Source organism: Canis lupus, chromosome 7, assembly GCF_003254725.2.
Source record: "Canis lupus dingo isolate Sandy chromosome 7, ASM325472v2, whole genome shotgun sequence".
NCBI lineage: Eukaryota > Metazoa > Chordata > Mammalia > Carnivora > Canidae > Canis > Canis lupus.
The window spans coordinates 17536742-17555872 of NC_064249.1; the positions used below are offsets into that span (position 1 = coordinate 17536742).

At 47.3% G+C, this 19131-nt stretch overlaps 1 protein-coding gene across 5 annotated transcripts in view; it reads left to right on the forward strand.

Moving 5' to 3' along the window:
* Window positions 1-9112, forward strand: part of C7H1orf21 (chromosome 7 C1orf21 homolog) — a 215443-nt gene extending 206331 nt beyond the window's left edge. For all 5 annotated transcript variants that reach the window (XM_025430075.3, XM_025430076.3, XM_035719196.2 and 2 more), the window contains one exon: window positions 8309-9112. In XM_025430075.3, the coding sequence (XP_025285860.1) occupies window positions 8309-8347 (39 nt within the window). In that variant the 3' untranslated portion in view covers window positions 8348-9112. The remainder of the gene's footprint in view (window positions 1-8308) is intronic.
* The last annotated feature ends 10019 nt before the right edge of the window (window positions 9113-19131 follow it).

Consider the following 19131-nt stretch of genomic DNA (forward strand, 5'->3'; position numbering starts at 1 on the left):
GGAAGAGAGAGGAGGAAGAGAATCCTACAAAGGAAGCAGGCAAAAAGTAGGAGAATCACAGTAATGCACAGGCCAGACACTAACCTTGGCTCCTGGTGTCATCATCCAGAAAAGTAAGGGAGAGGAGAATGAATACTTCAGCTGGTCAGTCAGTCAGCAAACAAGAGCCTGCTTTCAGACAGAAATCAGCCTCATCAAAACAAACTCTTAGGGGCACCTGGGTGGCTCAGTGTCTGCTTAGTGGGTTGAGCATCTGCCTTGCTCAGGTCATGATCCCAGAGTCCTTGGTTCAAGCCTCACATCGGGCTCCCTACAGGGAGCCTGCTTCTCCCTCTGTCTGTGTCTCTGCCTCTGTGTGTGTGTGTCTGTGTGTCTGTGTCTCATGAATAAATAAATAAAATCTTTAAAAAAAAAAAAGAAAGACTTCTGGCTGAATATTATGAGAACCAGGCTGAGAATGCAAACTGGCACAGCCACTGTGGAAACAGTATGGAGGTTCCTCCAGAAATTAAAAGTAGAACTATTGTGTGATCTAATAATCACACTACCAGTATTTATTCAAAGAATAAGAAAACGCTAATTTGAAAAGATACGTATACCCCTATGTTTATTGTAGCATTGTTTACAATAGCCAAGATATGGAAGCAATGCAAATGTCCATGGACAGATGAATGGATTCAGATATGGTGTGTATAACACGGTGGAATATTACTCAGCCATAAAAAAGAATGGAATCTTGCCATTTGCAACAACATGGATGGATCTAAAGACTATGAGGCCAAGCAAAATAAGTCAGAGAAAGACAGATACCATATGATTTCACTCATATGTGGAATTTAAGAAACAAAACAAATGAACAAAGAAAAAAAAAAGAGACAAACCAAAAACAGACTGTTAACTATAGAGAACAAACAGATGGTCACCAGCAGGGAGGTGAGTGGGGGGGATGGGTGAAATAGGTAAAGGCAGTTAAGAGTACTCTGTTCATGATGAGCACTGAGTAATGCTAAATCACTGTATTGTACACCTGAAAGCAATCGAACACTGTACGTTAACTATATTTGAATTTTTAAAAAAATTTTTAAAGGGACAGCTGGTATTCCATTACACTTGAGTTGGACTGACACTTTATAATTTAGCTGTCCAGATGCACATTTTTTTAATCAAAATATAAAATTAAATTTGCTTTGTCCAAAAAAAAGAGAGAGAGAGAACCAGACATGATTCCTTATGCGGTTTACATATTATTTATATAAATAAGAATGATGAGTAGTGTACAGTGGGATTCTCATGTCACCTTTTGTTCTCTTTCCTTATACTCCTGCTACCCTCTGCTAGATTCCAGGCTGTTCTCGGAACCAGGCTGTGCCCCCGTCTCTGCTGATACTTGTGTTCAAAACTTACTCTTTATCATCTGTGTTGTGGAAGAGCGGTGTTTTTCTAGTACAATCCACAAAATGTTGACAACTTAATTCACTTATGAAAGTCCCTTGGGACACTTCCCAAAAACATCATGTAACAGCCTCCATCCCTACACACACACACACACACACACACACACACACACACACACACACATAGAGCAGCAGCAGCACCTCCCTCCAGACGCCTGAGTATTCATAACCATTGTGACGTGGGCCACACAAGGATTCCATTAAATACCAAAAAAGACAAGGATGGATAAGGGACACATCCTGCTGCCTAGAGCAAGGGCAGCAAACGTTTTGGCTAAAATCCCTATAAAGCATGGTGGTGCGATGGAAGGGAAGAGACTCATTCTTCCTGAGCAGGTGGGGGAAATGTCACTTGAAGATACGATGCTGGAACAACATTGTAAAGACTGAGTGGCCGGGGAGGGCCAGCTGGGGAAGGGGGTCTGCGAGAAAGGAACCATATGGGTGAGAATGCAGTGGTGCACAAGCAGGAGCTGCCTGTTGGGGACACAGTGGGCAGCTAGTCCTGTCGTTTTGTTTGTCTGTATGGTCGCAGAGCGTGCATGGACCATATCTTAGTAACCAGTTTTTTCTCTGGGATATTTGATTGAGGTTTTCTTCACACCTAGTAAAAAGGCTGCAAGGAATATATTTGTACATATACTTCTGAGAACTTTATGAAGATATAATTTACATGGCCTAAAATTTACTCATTTTTTATGCATGGTGCGATAATTTTTAGTAAATTTACCAAGCAATGCAGCCATCTTGGCTCTCCAGTTTTAGGACATTTCCATCACCTCAAGAAGGGTTCCTGCTTTTGGTCAATCCCTGTTCCTACCGCCAGCCCCAGAGAAGCGACACATAACATTTTTAAAAACATGTATTTGGAGGTTTGTCTTTGATATTGATTTCAGTGCTTCCTATAATAAAGGATATGAACATTTTTATGACTCATAGTACATATTATCACCAAGTGCCCTTTCAAAACCACCATATCATTTGACGCTACTGCCAGAGTGATAGAAGAGCTACATTTCATTGTATACACTCAAGAATCAGGTGTCGCTATTTTTCAGTAATATCTAATTATTTGATTTGTAATTTTTGATTGCTGAAGCAGACCATTTTTCTGCTTATGTGTTCCCTGGTTTTACATCATTCTGAATGAGTTCCCGGTTTGTACCCTTCCCTTTTACTGAGATCCTCTTACTGCCCATCTTTTCTTGGTATGAGCTTCTCCTATCACTTATTTACACATTGTATGCTACAGGTATTTTTCACATTTGCCTTTCATTAGATTTTATTGTTTTTTTAACCTGCAAAACTTCATTTTCACATGATGCGTGTGTCTCTCTTTTTATTTTCTTGTGTTCTTTTTCTGTCCCTTTGTATAAGTTATTTCTCTTTCCCTGAGAGCTGTTTCCCTCTCCAGAACTTTGACAGAAGTTCTGTTGTATTATTGTTAAGATTTAGCACATCCATTCTCTTGGAATCTGTCATTCCTGGTGATTCCTTTTGTCAGATACTTAATGCTTTCCTCTCTTAGGCTGTATATTTGGGATATCTTATTCTATGCAGGTGATGTTTTTGAGGAGCCCATTTTATCTTATTTTTAAAGATTTTATTTATTAATTTGAGAGACAGTACATATGAGAACATGAGCAGCAGGAGGGGCAGAGGGAGAAGCAGACTCCCTGCTCAGCAGGGAGCCTGATGTAGGGCTTGATCCCGGGACCTTGGGATCATGACCAGAATTGAAGACAGACATTTAACTGACTGAGCCACCCAGATGCCCTGATGAGTCCATTTTAATAAGATGATGGTGAAAGTGGGATCCTTGCAAGGGAGGAAGACCTAGATGGAGCCATGTTGTTTGCAGATGAAGGACCAAGGGGTGCTGTTGGTCTGCTAAAAATAATCCTCTGGTTCCATAGATTAAGCCATTCTTTGGGAATTGCAAAGAGGCAGAGTTTGGGATCAGCTGTTGAACAGTATCATGGGCAGCTGGGAAAACTATCTGACATGTTCCAGCCTAAAAGAGAAGGCTCCCTGTCTGGACTATGGTAAACAGAGGCCCATCCTACATTAGATGCAATGTAATCTAATGGGGTTGGAGAGGGAAACCTCTAGGCCCTCTTTCAACTCTGAAACTTTGCAACTGTAGACATTTTTCATCCTTTCATTCATTCAGCAAATATTCACTGAGCATCTCACATGTGGCCAACATTAGTATTAAGTCCTGGAGATGCAGCAGTGCATAAAACAGTCACTGCCCACTTGATGCCTCTATTCAAGAAAGTAAGCAGTTAATAGAGAAAGGAATTACTATATTAATATCAGGAAATTATAAGTAATATAAATAAATATGATGCGGAGTAAGGGAGGTACTATTGTGTATGAGGTGTTCGGGGAAGACAGGGAGGTGGCGTTCGAGCAGAGATCCAGAAAATGAGAAGTGATGCGTGTAGGGAGGGCTGAAGGCAGGGGGAGCCAGTCAGGATGGAGGAAGAGGGACAAGCACGCAAGTGCCTGGCTTGTTTGAGGACCTGAGTGTAACTGACTCATTCAGCTGTGGGCCCAATTTCTCACCTAGACAGTTTATTCACTGCTGCATCTGTTGCTGTTATTTTTCAATATCGTCATTAGAGCTCCAATTTATTAATTACCTCCCATGTGCCAAGCTTTGCTAAACACCTTATGTGTATTACTTCTAATTCAGCAACACTGCATGGTAAGTCCTACTGTCCCCATTTTAGAGATGGAGAAATGGAGACTCTCTGCATCCTCTCTGTAACATCTGTATAGTTGTGATCTACCCCACTGGCAAAATACTCAGTTCACAGCTGAGGATTATGTGCTTGATGTTATTCAGTTATTAGGCCGAATGCACACAGGTCTACAGAAATGTACTGGAGTCTTCCAAGATAAAATCATACCCGCACCTGGACAGCCAGCCCTTGATTATTTGTCTAGTTAAACTTTTTTTTTTTTTTAAGATATTATTCACTCATGAGAGACACACAGAGAGAGGCAGAGACATTGGCAGAGAGAGAAGCAGACTCCCTGCAGGGAGCCTGATGCAGGACTGATTCCTGGACCCCAGGATCACCACCTGAGGCAAAGGCAGATGCTCAACCACTGAGCCCCCCAGGTGCCCCATCTAGTTAAAGAGAAAAGCACTGTAGGTACTTCAGAGGAACAATTCTCTTGTTCGAAGTCACTCTTTGAGCTGCTTGTCTTTGAACTGCAGAATTTAAAATTTAGGATAATGGTCTTTCCTCTGTTCCTTATAATCCCTAATTCTTAGCCTGGACATTTCAGCAAAGAATCCTCACCACCCTAGAACCTCAGAAATGTCTGTTCTGAGTTGACATAAACTGAAGTTTCCAAGGAGATAACACAGACAGCTGACAAGAACACAGAAACCTGTACAGAGTAGGGCGGTGGTGGGGAAAACCTCCGTAGGCAGGAGCATCTCGAGATGTCCGAGTCCACACCAAGAAGCCCCTGTGGTTCTTCAAACAACCCTCCCTGGGACTTTCTAGCCTTGCAGCTTGGGGGCTGGGGGTCTCCTAGGGATCTTGTTCCCCATAGCTTTCAGTGAGTGAGTCCTTTGCAGAAAGTGGAATTGTGTCTCCCGGTCCTACTTCTGCCTGCAGGAGGCTTCTCTACAGACATCCCCTTTGTAGCTCTGATGGGGCAGGGCTGCTGCCTCGATTAGGAGAATGGCTGTGTTCCTCTCAAACCCAGCTCCCTCCCACCTCTGTCTTCTGACAGCTGAAGGTTTTCAGGTTCTCTTTTTGGCACAGTTGTTTATACATGTAAATGAGACATGCAGTCATGTTGTGGAAGGCCTGCCTGCGTGTAGGTGGGGTTCCTGTGACGTTTCTCAGGTTCCCCCTGCTTAGAACAGGGCCGGCCCTCTGGGAGCTCTTACTCTCCATTGCTTGGATTTCCAGGTTTTCCATCCATGAGATATTTGGTTCTCAGAGCTGCTGGCAGGTGATGATATCCAACACAGAACAGATGTGAATTTGAATTTAGTTGTCAGCTCACTGCATTTGTAACCAGAGGCGGAGGAAGAGCCCTGTGGTCTTGGATCCCTGTGAGGTTTCCCTCTAGGTAACAGGGCGCCAGTCCCCCTGGCAGGATTGGTGTCAACAGTCAAGGAAATAACATCTGCAACACAACTGATACCATCTTCCTCCTCCTCCTCATGGCGATTATTATTTCTGAGAAGCAAATGCTCGGGAAATGATGATTGCATTCTTGGGTTTGCACAGGCAGCTGATAGAGATTTGTCCCTCCAAAAGGGGTGCTCCTTTGTGCTAACAGTAAGCAGGGAGGCTCTGAAATGCTCCATCTGCTGTGTGAACCCCATAACTCATTTACAGAATTGGAGACACTGCTTTGCCCATGAGTACAGCAGTTCACGTACTTGTGTAGCTGCCTGTGTGTCACCACATGCGGGTTCTTTCTTGTGGGTAAAGTGCCCTCTGAACACCACACTGGCTGGCTGAGCCTTTGATTTGCAGCCTCATTTAGACAGAAGGGAAGAGCCTTAGGTGTCTGCCACAGAAGTTTTATCCAAGCTCACAGGGTTCCTGTGTGAGGTACAAGGCTGAGGTGGGAAGAAGGGCTCCCGATATCTGTCCCATCAGTTTATGACCACGGTCCTTACCGGCAGCCACAAGGAGGGAGGCCCCTATTCCCCCGCCAGGGGACTGACCCAACACAGGGTTTATGATAACAGTGATTGCAGTGATAGCAGCAGCTAACCTTTATGGACTTCCTCCCAGACAGTGTTTTCCCCATTTAATCCTGATCACAACCCTGAGCCAGAGACCATGATTATCCCCAGGAAACCAAAGCCTGGTATTTTGCCTGTTTTCACACAACAGTGTGTATATCCATATAGACACTGGATATGTCCTCTTTCCTTTCCTAATAAAACCAGCATGAGCCCTGCCTTTCCCCTCCAGCTAAACACGCAGTGCCCCCTTGCAGGTCCCCTCCCTGAACCTCATGAGGTGAGGACCTGTGGACAGCATCACCGGATACGTTTCTAGCATCATGCTGCTAGGTTTGGATGTGTCCTGTTTCTCCCATTGAAGAGTTACACTCCCAACCGTCAGGGTTCACGAGGTCCTCCTTTCTGGCTCTCCAGCATGTGGCTCAGAGGGTCTCCTGAGTGGTCCGGGCCAAGGCCAGGGACGGCATCTGCTTGGGCAGTGTCGCCAGGGAAGCTGTTGATGAGGGGTGACTAAGGGCACACATCTCTCCTCAGGGAGATTGGTTACCCAGTTTCTTGGCCCAGGAGATGTTTCGTGCCACAAGTGAAATCAGCCTGGAGGTGACTCGGGGCTCAGACACTGCAAGTCGCAGGGGTGAGAGTTGGCTGACAGAGGAGGAAACCAAAACATTCTCCTTAATGAATCACATTTGAAGGGAACACGCAATCTGGGGCCATTTAGCAAGGGGCTGGCGGACCCCAAAGACTTCATTGTGTGGCAGCATTTTCTTATCAAACACACATGTGCACACACACACATAACAGGCATTAACTGACGTGCCTGGCACTATTCCATCACTTTACAACTAGGAACGTATTTAATCTTCAACAATGATGAGAAATAGGTATTAATTGTTTTCTCCACCATACAGATAGGGAAACTGAGGTACAGAGAAGTAACTTGATCAAGATGCCAGAGTTAGTAAGTCCCAGAGCCAGGATTACTGGCCGGCCAGATGGTACAGTCGTTCATTATGATGATGCTCAACTGTTAGGAGAACGTGAAATCAGTTCAGTACACGAGGATTGTGACAAAGAAACCTGCGGTACAAAGAAACGTTTGCGGTACAAACTAGTTTATTTCCTTTAAGTTAACTTTTAGGAAAAAGTTTCAGTTATGTAGAAGATTCTGTTTTTAAGGGAATATTTGCCCCCAAAACTTAAAACATGTAGTGTGTGTACAAAGAGAGAAAGGTTGAAGGGTACAAATCGTTTCAATACGTGACCTTTTACAAAGCCCATATCTAGAGTACTGTGATGCAGGCAGGGCAGGTGGTCTTGTTCTTGTCCTCTCACGAGGGACTACAGACCAAGAAGCTGAATGCTTTGACCAAGACTACCCGGCTGGTCAGATAGGACGCTCGAATCCCCATCTTAACCATGCCTTCGTAGAGTGTATAACCCACTGGAGAGAGGAGGAGAAAATGTTCAAAAGTAACAATTGTACATAGTCCTTAAGCCTTCAAGTGACCTGTTTTGGCAGCAAATGAATCAAACACATTTTCACTTTTCTTGTGTATCCTATGCATACCAGCCAGAGTCCCAGGTTTGTTTCACAGATCTCAATGAATCTTTGGGATTTTTTTCTAAACCCCTGTTTTAATTTAGAGTGGATTAAAACTAAGGCATCCTTGGATGATACCATCCCCTTCTGTAAAATTATAAATTCCAGGCATGGAAATAACAGCTGTAGAATATGAGCAGCCCTGACCCCAGGCGAAATGACTTGTTCGTGGTTTATTTCAGTTTCTCTCGTTCATGGGAACTTGGTCTCCTGAATAGGTCATCCATTTGGTAATTTCTTGGTGAACGACCGAGTCTTGTATGAGTCTGATAGAAGTTCTTACCAACATAAAGTAAGGGCTTATTGGGGGCTCCGTAAAACTGCCGTGCCTGGAGGCATACACTGTCGATAAATCAGCCAACACATCTCGGGACTTCCCTTGTGCCCAGTCGTCACTGCTAAAGCCTGAGTTCTTTTCCAGGGGGACACACTGAGAGAAAATTGTTGGTGATGAGCTGTCTCGGGCTCTGCTTTGAATTTCTCACTCACATGCTCTCCTTTTCTTTTCCCCTCAAGGGTCGAGATTACTGTTCGGAAGAAGAGGATATCACATAGCACCGATTCTACTACTCAAACCAGGAGCGACTACTGTGTAAATAGGTTACACCCCAGTTGAAATCTTTGCAAAGGTCGGTTCTCTTCAACGAACAGCACTATAGCAAAAGAAGATCGTTCCATATCGTATGCCCCATTAAATTACAGTGTTTCTTAATGAACTTGCAAAGGGATATTGCTAAAAACAAACACACACACACACAAAAACTGTTATCGAACTTTCTTTGTTGCTGCTAGTTAAAACTTGTTGCAACTTTTCACTTGTGTCCAGGTATGCAGCAAAAATCTGCGATTTCACCTTAAAGATACTGATGGTTTTACAGATGCTCTCCAACCTATTTTCTCTAAGATGAGGTAGTGGTGAACTCAGATATCAAACTTCTGTTGTAGAACTCTTCCGCTTCTAAGACAAGCGTCTCCTTCCCTCTCTCCCCCCTCCCTGTCTCTCCTGAGCGGTCCAGAGCCTCGCTTCTCACTGGCAATGTTGCGCTTTGGAGATGGGATGGTTGCTATGGCAAGCCTTGTTTCTCTGCTACGAAGAAGTAGAGAAGCCATTGTCCATTACAAGCATGTTGTGACGTGACTCCCGGAGTGACATGGGAGGGAGCAGCAGGTGGTTTCATTTACTAGGTATCTGAATCGAGGATTAAGCTTGCAACATTGGCTTTGCTCAGATGCAGACGGAAGTGTGATCACAATCATTCTGAATCCCTCTTCCCCACTTTTTTTTTTCTAAGAAAATAAACATTTTACTGTTTTTATGTATCCTTGTCTTCTCCCATTCATCCAGTTCGGTGTTTTACGGTGATCCCGGGTGCAGAAGATGAGCCCTTCTTTGCAATGACACCGATAATTGACCCTCATGGCTCCCTACCCTCCCATCAGCCACCCACCTCGTGTTAGCAGGGCTGCTGGTGGTCAGAGGAGACCAGGGGACACTCCTCAACTTTCTAGGAGGGCCTGAAACCACCCTGTTATCTTTCATTTTGTTAGCAAGTAAGCCATCCTACTTCCTCGTTCTCCCCCTTCCAAATGTTCCATGAGCCTCGCCACTCCCTTCTACTCAAGGCACTGGGCTAGGACAGTGCAAAGCGTTTGCCTGTTGGAAACGTAGTACATTGACACTGGTGATGGTATTTGGAGATGCGGAAGCCAAAGCCCTAAGGCAGTGTTGGGGAATGTTAACTTGTGGGTTTGGTAGAGTTTATTTTTCCATATTATATGAAGAGAACAATCTCTTCTCAAAGACAGAAGTAATATTTTTAACAAATGTTGTCACAAGTAAATAGCAATCAAAAGGAGAAAATAACTTTTGTATTTTTTTAACGCGTTTGATAGCTTTGATGAGGATTCTCTTTGTTACTTTCGGGCGGGGCACCCCATGAAATGCTAGGCCAGCAGGCCCGGTTTGGGTTTGTTCCACAGAAACACAGAAGGAGCACTGTCTGTTTCTCTCGTGGAGTTTGAATGTGAGGGGCTCAGGATCAGCCACGCTGCCAACCCTCCGAAGGTGGGTGGTTATTTATCCTGGGGAGCCGAGAGCTTACCTGCCACAGAACAGAATAAGAAGCAAGATTTGCTCTTGCTGAGAAGATGAGCCTTGACTTTAAAATCCATCTGCATAATGGATGGCACCATCGATGTGCTAATGGTGAGACTCCTTCTGCTGTTAGACCCGGGGGCACCGAGAGGAAGGAACCTCAGTCCAGTGCTACAGAAAATGGACTCACAAGTTAGCAACAAAAGCCCTTAATTCTCTCAGCCAGCAGCCGCTATTCTGGGGAGCAGCTGTGGTTGTTACATAAATAGAGATGCAGCCAAAATTTAAGGCTTTTTATCCTGCTTCAAGCAGAAAAATGCAGAGAGTCAAGTCGCCTAGGGGTTTACGTTCCCTTTGTATGGTGTTTGGCCAAAGGACTAAAATAGTTTTTCCTCAACTGTAAATGAACTGCTGAGCCCCACCTGAAACTTGTCCACGTGGGACTCTGTTCACTGTTATGTGATTTCTGATGCTTCTCAAGCAAGAATGACTAAGCATCCTCCACGTGGCTCCTCTACTTGGTGTCTCAGACAGTGTCTTCCCAGAAAATCACCCCCTTCTACCCAAAGATGACACATGCTTTTTTTATCATTTTTTTTCTAGTCCTGTTTAACATTTTACATGATACACATGTACACAGAGCCAAGTGTTTCTTGGGAATTTGACTTTTGAGTGTTTCATAAAACTAGAAGCTGGTTCCCGAGAACCAGGGGCTTTTCATCTGGAATTCCGTCTCCCAAGTTTAACTCTTTGACGTGCAGACGTGATTTCCTCTGCAGACAAATGTTGGTATATCTAGAAATAGATCTGGGAAATGGGGTGGATGAGTGGGTTGGCATGAGACGCTTGATTATGTTAGCAACACTCAAAACTGTCTTGTGTTTCCATCGTTTCGCTTTAATCATAAAATTGTCAAGTGATTTGTGTTTGTACTTCGTTTTATTATGCCTTCTGAAAAGGGTCTAATGCAAAAATATTTTGCCTTTATTTCCGCCCCCGCCCCCCCCCCCCGACCCCGCATATCCGGACATGAAGCAGATTGTTCCAGATACAATGAAAAGAATCGTCCACAAACTAGTGGCTTCTGCTGGCTGAGCATTCAGGGAGATGGAAGGAGGGAGGGAGGGGAGTGGCCTGGTGGACGGAGGGAGAGAAGGGCAGGACGAGGAATGGACTGAGAAGCATTTAGCAGAGAGAGTTGATAGCATGGCCTCGCGTTTGGGTGCAATTCAAAACCCAGCTGCCTGGCGGCCGGAGGGCAGGGCCAGCTGTCAAGACGATTTGCAGCTGGATTGCACACGCTCTCTGGGCTCTGGGTTGTGGAGTTGTAGGAGTCCAGCAGGAGGATGCGCTGCTTGCTTTTGTTTGGCGGAGATCCTGGGCTCGCGGAGTACTTGCTGTCATAACTGAGTGTGTGCTTGTTACTGGCAGAGGACCTCAAAGAGGCTTTTACCCCAGCGAGGCCTCGGCCCCAGGCTGGAGCATCGAGGGGTGCTGTGGTCTATTTAGGGACAAAGAGCGTCCGAAGTCCAGAGGCGGGGAAACTAGGTCAGCCGGCAGAAGCAGCAGTGCCCCCCCACCCCCGGGCCTGCGGGGAGACTGGTGTCTCCCCCTGCGCCGAGCCCGTGGTCCAGCCTGGGCTCCTCTGCTGATCCTCCGCGCTCTGTGCCTGTGGTGGCGCCGCCGCCGGCCGGGGGCACCCAGAGTCAGAAGCGGCCGCGCCTGCAGCTCCTCAGCGCCCCGGCAGCCCCGGGTGATGGCGCCCCCTCTTCCATCCCATTGGATGCCATCCTCCCAACCTCATCGAGAACTTTTTTCTCTAAGGGCCAGACTCTCCCGGAAGCCTGCTAAGCCCAGAGATTGTCCCTTTCGGGAGCCTTGCCTCGCTTGGAGCCTGCGCTGCGGGCCAGCCGGTTGATTACAGATGCTGCGTAGACGCGAGGCCAGAATTTTAAGAGCGCTCCATCCCGACTGGTCTTAGGAAAGAAACCCCGTGAAATGATGTCCGTTTCATAGGAGGAAGAATGATCAAAGTCTTAATCCAGGAAGATACTCTGTATCTTGGGCTCCAGGACTCTGAGATGTGCTTTGTTTGAAAAGCAAAAGGATTGGTATCTAAGGCAGCCTCCCTCCTCCCAACTGCCAAATTCAAAAACAAAGCAAAAGGAAAAGTATTAGATTTTGCACTGTGTAATTTGACCGAAAATCTGCCTTCCATGCTTTTGCCCCCGGAAGGCACTTTCAGAATTTCATTTCTCTGTACCTCTCAGAAATGAAGCTTTTTGATGAGTTGCACAAAACCCCAGTAGGAAAAGAAGACCCGGTCTGGGAGAGGCCATGTGTATTGAGGGGCATGATGAGACAGACGGTGGCAGGAAGCAGGGACCTTGGCTTCTGGATGTCCCCTGCAGACTCCCGGAGCCTCACGCACCTGCGTGAAGCTGGATCACGTAGGCAGCTTTCTTGCTGCAGATGTCCTTGCAATAAACCTTTGGGATTTTGTGAATGAGCTCTAGGGATTGCCTTCTGCCAATGAATGGATGTCTTTTTCCAAGGGGAGGGGGAGAGATGTCCTTCAGTCACCTTTTCGAGTGTCTCTGGAAAAGGTCAAAAAACAACAGCAGAAAACAAGGATGCTGGGTGAATGTATTTAACTTTTGTGACCAACCTTAACTCACTAGCTCTACCACGTTTTTCAGGAGACTCTTGTACCTTATCTGGGATTGGATCTAATCTTGGGGAAAGAGGAAAAGGAACTAACATTTATTATTGATACTCACTCTGTGCCAGATACTGTGCTAGGCATTTTGTGACTGTCTTGTGTCATCTTCACCACTATCCCATGAAGTAAATTTGTGACCCTCATGTTCCAAGTGGCGTCTCGTAAGTACAGAATGCATCTGTCCGACACAAATGCCCATGTGGAAAGAAGGGAAGATGTCATTCAAGTATTTTCCGAATTGTTTTATTATTACTATGCCCTTTGCAACACTGTGAAAAGAACCCTTTGGGAGCTTCTGCCTTCCAGAATCACTCTTTGGCTCATCACCAGCTGGGTCTGCCGTGGGGAGTGTTTTACTTGGCCTTCCCGTATCTGATGAGCTACACACAAACCATGAAGAGGCCAGTGGCTAACAGAAATTTAGTGCCCAGAAGAGAAAGGCCTTGGGGATGTAGGCACATGTCACTCTTCTTGGAATCCTTTCAAGCATCTGGAAAGGGAATCTGGTACTTTTGCAGTGAAATTCCAGATGCAGCCAGAACAGGCCTTTGAATGCTGTGATTTCTTTCTTGGCTCCCAAGGCTTCATTCATCCCCAGACTGCATTGTTTTAAGGTGAAAAGCCTTATTAACCTTGCAGAGAAGTATGGGAGAACCTGATGGCCCAAGGTAGACGCAAGGCCTGGAGCATTGACTTGAATCCTTTCTTGTGGGCCAGAGCTGGATGTCTCTTTTAGATGTTTGAACCGGGTCTGTATTTTCCAGGCCAGTTTAAGCACTGCAACTAGATGTGAATCTCTTTCAAGAACTTAAATATTTTGGATGGTCATGTAATGACTTGGACTGCCATTTAAATAACGGGTCCAAGGTCAGAAGAGCCCAAGAACTCCCCATTGTTCCTTTCCTTGCTTCTCAAGGCATGTCCTCTAGAAAAGATGACTCACATCTCCATGGCAACTGTTAAAGGTGCTGCCTAGAGGGGACCTGCCCTCACTCCACTTGAAAGAATCAAAAGAATTTCCTTGTGTAGAGGGGGTGCTATGTTCAGTTTTCTATGAAAACTATCCCCAAGATCTTGCCTCTTTCAAACCTGGCAGCTGTCAAATTCCTTCAAGATAATGTGGGAAGTTCTCGTAAGCCAGAGAAATGGCTTAAATTCAGCAAGATTCATTCCTAAACCAAAGGCCTCATTCTAATACTGTCTTCCCCCTCTACCCAGAATTCTCCCTTTTTCCCTTTCCGGGAGTTATTTTTAGCCCAAGGCTTTGAACTTGATTGAGTAAGATTTAAAAGCAGTAAAAAGAACGCTGTAAACTCAGCCAGAACTGCCGTCCAGGTCTCTAGGGTTGCAAATGGCTCTAGAACCTTTGAGGCCATTTGGCCTAGACCCAGAGGTGATAGAACAGCCCCTTTCTTTCTGGCATTTCAGTCCAGACCCTTGGGGACTGTACTTTCCTGACAGTCAAGTGAGCGAGGGAAGGAAAGCTTCACAATAGATTTCAAGCCAGCTTTTCCATTCAAACAAGATGCAAATTTATTTTTAAAAATCCGTATCTATTTTCCTGGAACAAAACCAGGCAGCTGCCTTATTAGGACTCTAAATTCAGATCTATTTTCTTAATGCACACACAGACACACACAGATACTTAAAGAAAGTATAACTACTGTATCACTGAAATACTTCCAAGGAAGAGCTGCACTTTGCTTTTTTTTTTTTTTTTTTTTTTTTTTTTTTTAATTTTTATTTATTTATGATAGTCACACAGAGAGAGAGGCAGAGACACAGGCAGAGGGAGAAGCAGGCTCCATGCACCGGGAGCCCGACGTGGGATTCGACCCCAGGTCTCCAGGATCATGCCCTGGGCCAAAGGCAGGTGCTAAACCGCTGCGCCACCCAGGGATCCCTGCACTTTGCTTTTTGTAATCTCTAAGATAACATCCAGGAAAGTATTAGTGTAGCTCTAATAATGGCAAAACAGGAAAAGCTAGTGATCACTCTAGCGAAAGTTTGAGTTAGACTCAATGAGGAGGACGGAGGTCTGGCCACCTCACCCCGTGCCCCCTCTGGACCAGGATGCCCAGCCACTGGCCTGTGTGACTCCCCTGGGCCTCTAGCCTGGGTATTGTGGCTAGCATCCTGTCCCAAGCCCTGGTGTGTAAAGGGCTCATCCCTCAGGATACATGCCAGGTCCAGCCATATACAACCACAGCGTTTCTCACACACTCTCGTGTGCCCATCCAGCGTGGCCTTGACTGGCAATCCAGCAGTTCCACTAGGAAGTTCCGACACCGATGTGTGGATCTGGGGCCCCTTCACCTAGGTTGTCCCAGCTGTAGCATTTTTAGCATTGCCTTCTCCAGTGTGGAAGACGCATTCATTCAGCAGGTCGTTTATAGAGCCCCGAGCACAATCGCCTGTAATACCCTGCTAAACCAAACACAGCTCCTGCCCTCAAGGAGCCCACCATCCGGGAGGCAGATGGTGTGGGAACCGCAAGGGTCAGTACCGGGTGCTGCAGGAGCATCTCAGAGTGGCAGCTGCCCAGCGTGAATAGTCAGGGGGCTTCCAGAAAGAGGTGACATCGAAGCTCAAGTTTGTCAGAGGACTGAGGGAGAGCATTGCCAAGGGCCTTCGGGGCTCGGAGGACAGCGTGGGACTCGGTCCAGAGGAGGGACAGTGTAGGCTGTCGGGCTGGCGTGTAGCAAAGCAGCCGGGGCTGGAGTTGAGCAGGAGAGGGGACGAGGTAAGGGCAAGCAGTCAGCTGGCTGATCCCCCAGGGCCCGGGGGCTTCACTGTGGACTGGGGAGGAGAGGGGAGGGATAAGGAGCCGTAGACCATGCTCTGCCCTCTGAAGCAGAGGTCATGGCTGCGGCCACCCAGAGACGTAAGTGTGGTCAGCACCAGAGCCCGATTTGCCCTCTTGCTGTGCAGGCGCACACTTGCTTGCTGAGACGATCTGTTCTCGTGTCCTCTGCCTCCCCACCCCCGCCTGACCCTGCACAGCCAAAAGCTGTTTGAATTCAGGGGCTTTAACCTGGGCTAGATCTTGCTCAGAGACATGTAGGGGACAGCGCCTGGTCATCGTGACCTGTCCCTAGAGCCACCAAGGCTAAAAATACCTCTGGGTAGGAGGCTGGCATATACCCCGTGATGAGGGTGCTCCCTAAGATGAATCCATGGGAGGCAGCAGACGGCTCCCTGGCTTAGAGTGACACCTTCATTCATCTCCCCAAAAGGCAGCTGCCCTCGGACAGCCTTTCCCCGGGTTAGGTCATGCCCTGTGGCCAAGCCTCTGCTATGCTCGGAGCACGCACCCGAATCCTGCCAAAGAAAGGTGATACTAAAAATTTTTTTTAAATTTAAAAAGCACAAATAAATTGTATGCACATTGAAAACACCTGCCAGCCTAGACAGCCACCGTGGACCTCGTGGGGACAGGGGGGCCACCGAGCTCCAAGCTCTGAGCCCTCCGGTCGTGAGGCAGGGAGCCTTGGGGAGAAGCAGTCTTTCTATGGAGACAACTCACAGTGCCTTTAAGGTTTTCCAGAGAACCTATTCAGAGTACAGAGCATTGGGTTCTTCCCTCCCCCAACCCCACAAATAATGAGAAATTCTATACAGAGAAGAAAACGAATTCGATGAATCAAAACACTAGCTGTGAGGCAGCATGGTTTCTAGAAACTTAAGAAAAGGCTCAAACAAGTGACTGGTTTCCCTGAGAGGTTAGAGGAATTTGGGGACTGAAGACACTTTCCTTAGTTCAGCAAGGTGTCCAGGGATCCCAAAGGGCCCTGAATATTTCTTGTGTCCTGAACTCTTTTGCAAGACCCCCACCCCTGCCCTCCTGGGTGCAGCCTGGCATATTCAGCAGCAACACCAGCTTCTGGACCCGTGGAAAGATTTTAACTCAAACACCCACTCTTTTCCCAGATATCCCACTGGCAACTTGGCTGAGGAACTTCTAATTCTGTGTCTTGGGGTTCCCACTCGAATAGCCCACAGGCCTAGTCCTTTCTATTAGAATTTGGCCTCACACGCACCTGCCTTGAAATTAAGGTCCTGCAGGGTCCCCTGGGTGGCGGCAGGGGGGTGGTCCTGGAATATGGCCAGGTCTGCCTGAGGGCACCCCCTCCCCATTGGCTGCTCCGGTCCAGGAAAGGATCACAGTGCCTCCTTGCCAGTTGTCAATGGCTGTGTGTTTCCTCTGTGTGTGTTGTGTTTTATCTGGAAATCAGGCCTTACATTCAAATGAAATCTCGTGGCAGATTCAGGAGGCCCAGCTCTCAGTTGGGTCTGAGGGGTCCTGGAAGCCTCGCTCCTCTGAGCACCTGCACAGCTTCCTCGGGTAGGCACAGAGCCCAGCAGGGCAGCCTCCCCAGCGCTCGGCACGCACGGGAACTCCATAGAGCAGTGGTTGCCCATTTATTTCCACCGCACATGCCTATCAGCAAAACCTCTGTGAGATGCACCCCCTCTGTACGTCTATTAATTTATTTAAGGCATATAGTCATATACTCCTGAACTAATATATTAGACACATTATAAAAAGTATACAACGTAGACCTTTTAAAAGCATAAGATACAAAATACTATACACAGAGGTTCTGGTACTTTCTCTCTGAACACCTCAGGGTACCTTGAGTACCCCCTGGTGTGTGCACACCCACTTTGGACACTACTGTTTTAAGAGCAAGTGAGCACACCTTCTTGGCATCCATCCCCAAACCACTGTGCTGGCACGCTTGGCCTGCAGAATAAGAAGGCCTTAAGGTAAAATCCCCAGGAGCTTCTAATCTGGGAGACAGGGCAAACAAACTCTTCCAACAGCATAAATTTAAGTACTGAAAAACCTGCCCAGCAGGAGAGCTGTCCCCGGACAGTGGTGGCTACAGGTGCTAAGAAAAGATCAAGTACGATGTCCAGAGCGGGGGGATTGCTCCTCTTCCCTCTCTGGGTCTCCAGAAGAGGACATTTGGCAATATTCCCAGCTCTCTCATGATTGGATTCTTTGAACCCTCCAACTGCTTTAGCAGTATGTTCCCCACGGCACCAGTGGGTCCACGTCGCTTGAATATTATTGTTGATTTGACCACCGAGATGTAATGATGATTCTGTTCCATTTTGAAAAGGGTCTGAGAAAGTGTACAGGTCTAATTATATATACATATTTATACATGTGTATTTTTGTTTATTGTTACATTTTGACATTGGACTTTCTATTAAATAATTTTTAACAGTTGACCTAGCTTTGTTCTTTTTTTGCCTTTCTTCTTCCGTGGGCCTCAGCGGGGACCATTTAAATGTCCCAGAAGATCTTGTCCATCGACTCATCTCTCCTCTTCCCTGTTCTCAGTACAGAGGGCCTCTCCTGTCCATGCTTCTAAGTTCTGTTTTTACAGATAATGTGCTGCATCAGGCATGCACTTGGAAAACCCCCGCTTTGTTTCCTCTGCCTCCAGGTTCCCGGGGCAGCCCACTCAGTCCCATCAGCTTCCACAAATGCACAGATGTGATGCAGTTGCAAGAATGAGCAATAATTAAGAATGGTGCCGTGAGCCTTTCCAATCTCTTGTACATCTCCACCCACCACCCTCCCCAGTACACACGCACAGTCCTAGCTGCAAGACCTCGGACAAGTCCCTTAACCTTCCTGAGCCTGGTGTGTACCTCCCCTATCAGTAAAAAACAATACACTCTTCCATCGGCTAGATAGGAGGAACCCCATAGTAAATGCTCAATAAACCGCCACCCACTTCACGAAGGCAGTCACTCAGCGGGTGACGTTTATTCTTTACACAGAGTGTGCCAGGCACCGGGGTCTCCCAAATAGGGCGGTCTGGGATGTGAGGACTTAAGGAATGCCCCTCTTCACAGTCAGATGCAGAAGCAACATGAAAAATAGGCAGATGCCTAACGGTTTCTCTCCTGGCCAACTCCCAACACAGTGAGTATCTGGCACGTATCGGAGGCTCCGCTGGCCTTCCCGGACCTACCAGAGAGAAATACACACACACGCACACACACACGCACACACGCAGGGTCTCAAAGCATGAAGTCCAACACTCTCCCTTGGTTCCACCTTCCATGCTGCACGTCTGACCGGTGTTGGCCCGCCCGCCGGCCCAGCCAGCCTTCCGCCGTCCGGCCTGCCCGCGCCAACATCCTCACGCTTCCCTAACTGTGGAGGCGACTCAGGGGCAGGGTGGACCCAGGCGGGGGAGGGGACAGCCAGCCCGGGGAAGGAGTTGTAACCGTCCCCAGGCTCCCCCCGCCCGCCCCCCGCCCCCCGCCCCCGAAAACAGTAGAGCCGGGAGTTCGGATTTGCAGCTGACTTTTATGGGCTGTCAAACAAGGCAAGAGCCCAAGCTTCTGTCCAGAGTAAATTCTTCCAAAACCAACGAGCCCGTTTCTCCCAGCAGAAGCTGGCCCGCGACGGGAAGGCCCGCCGAGCTTGAAGAGCTCGCCCTCGCCGACGCCATCCCACCCCCCATGCACCCCCGGCCCCCGTACCCCAGATGGGGC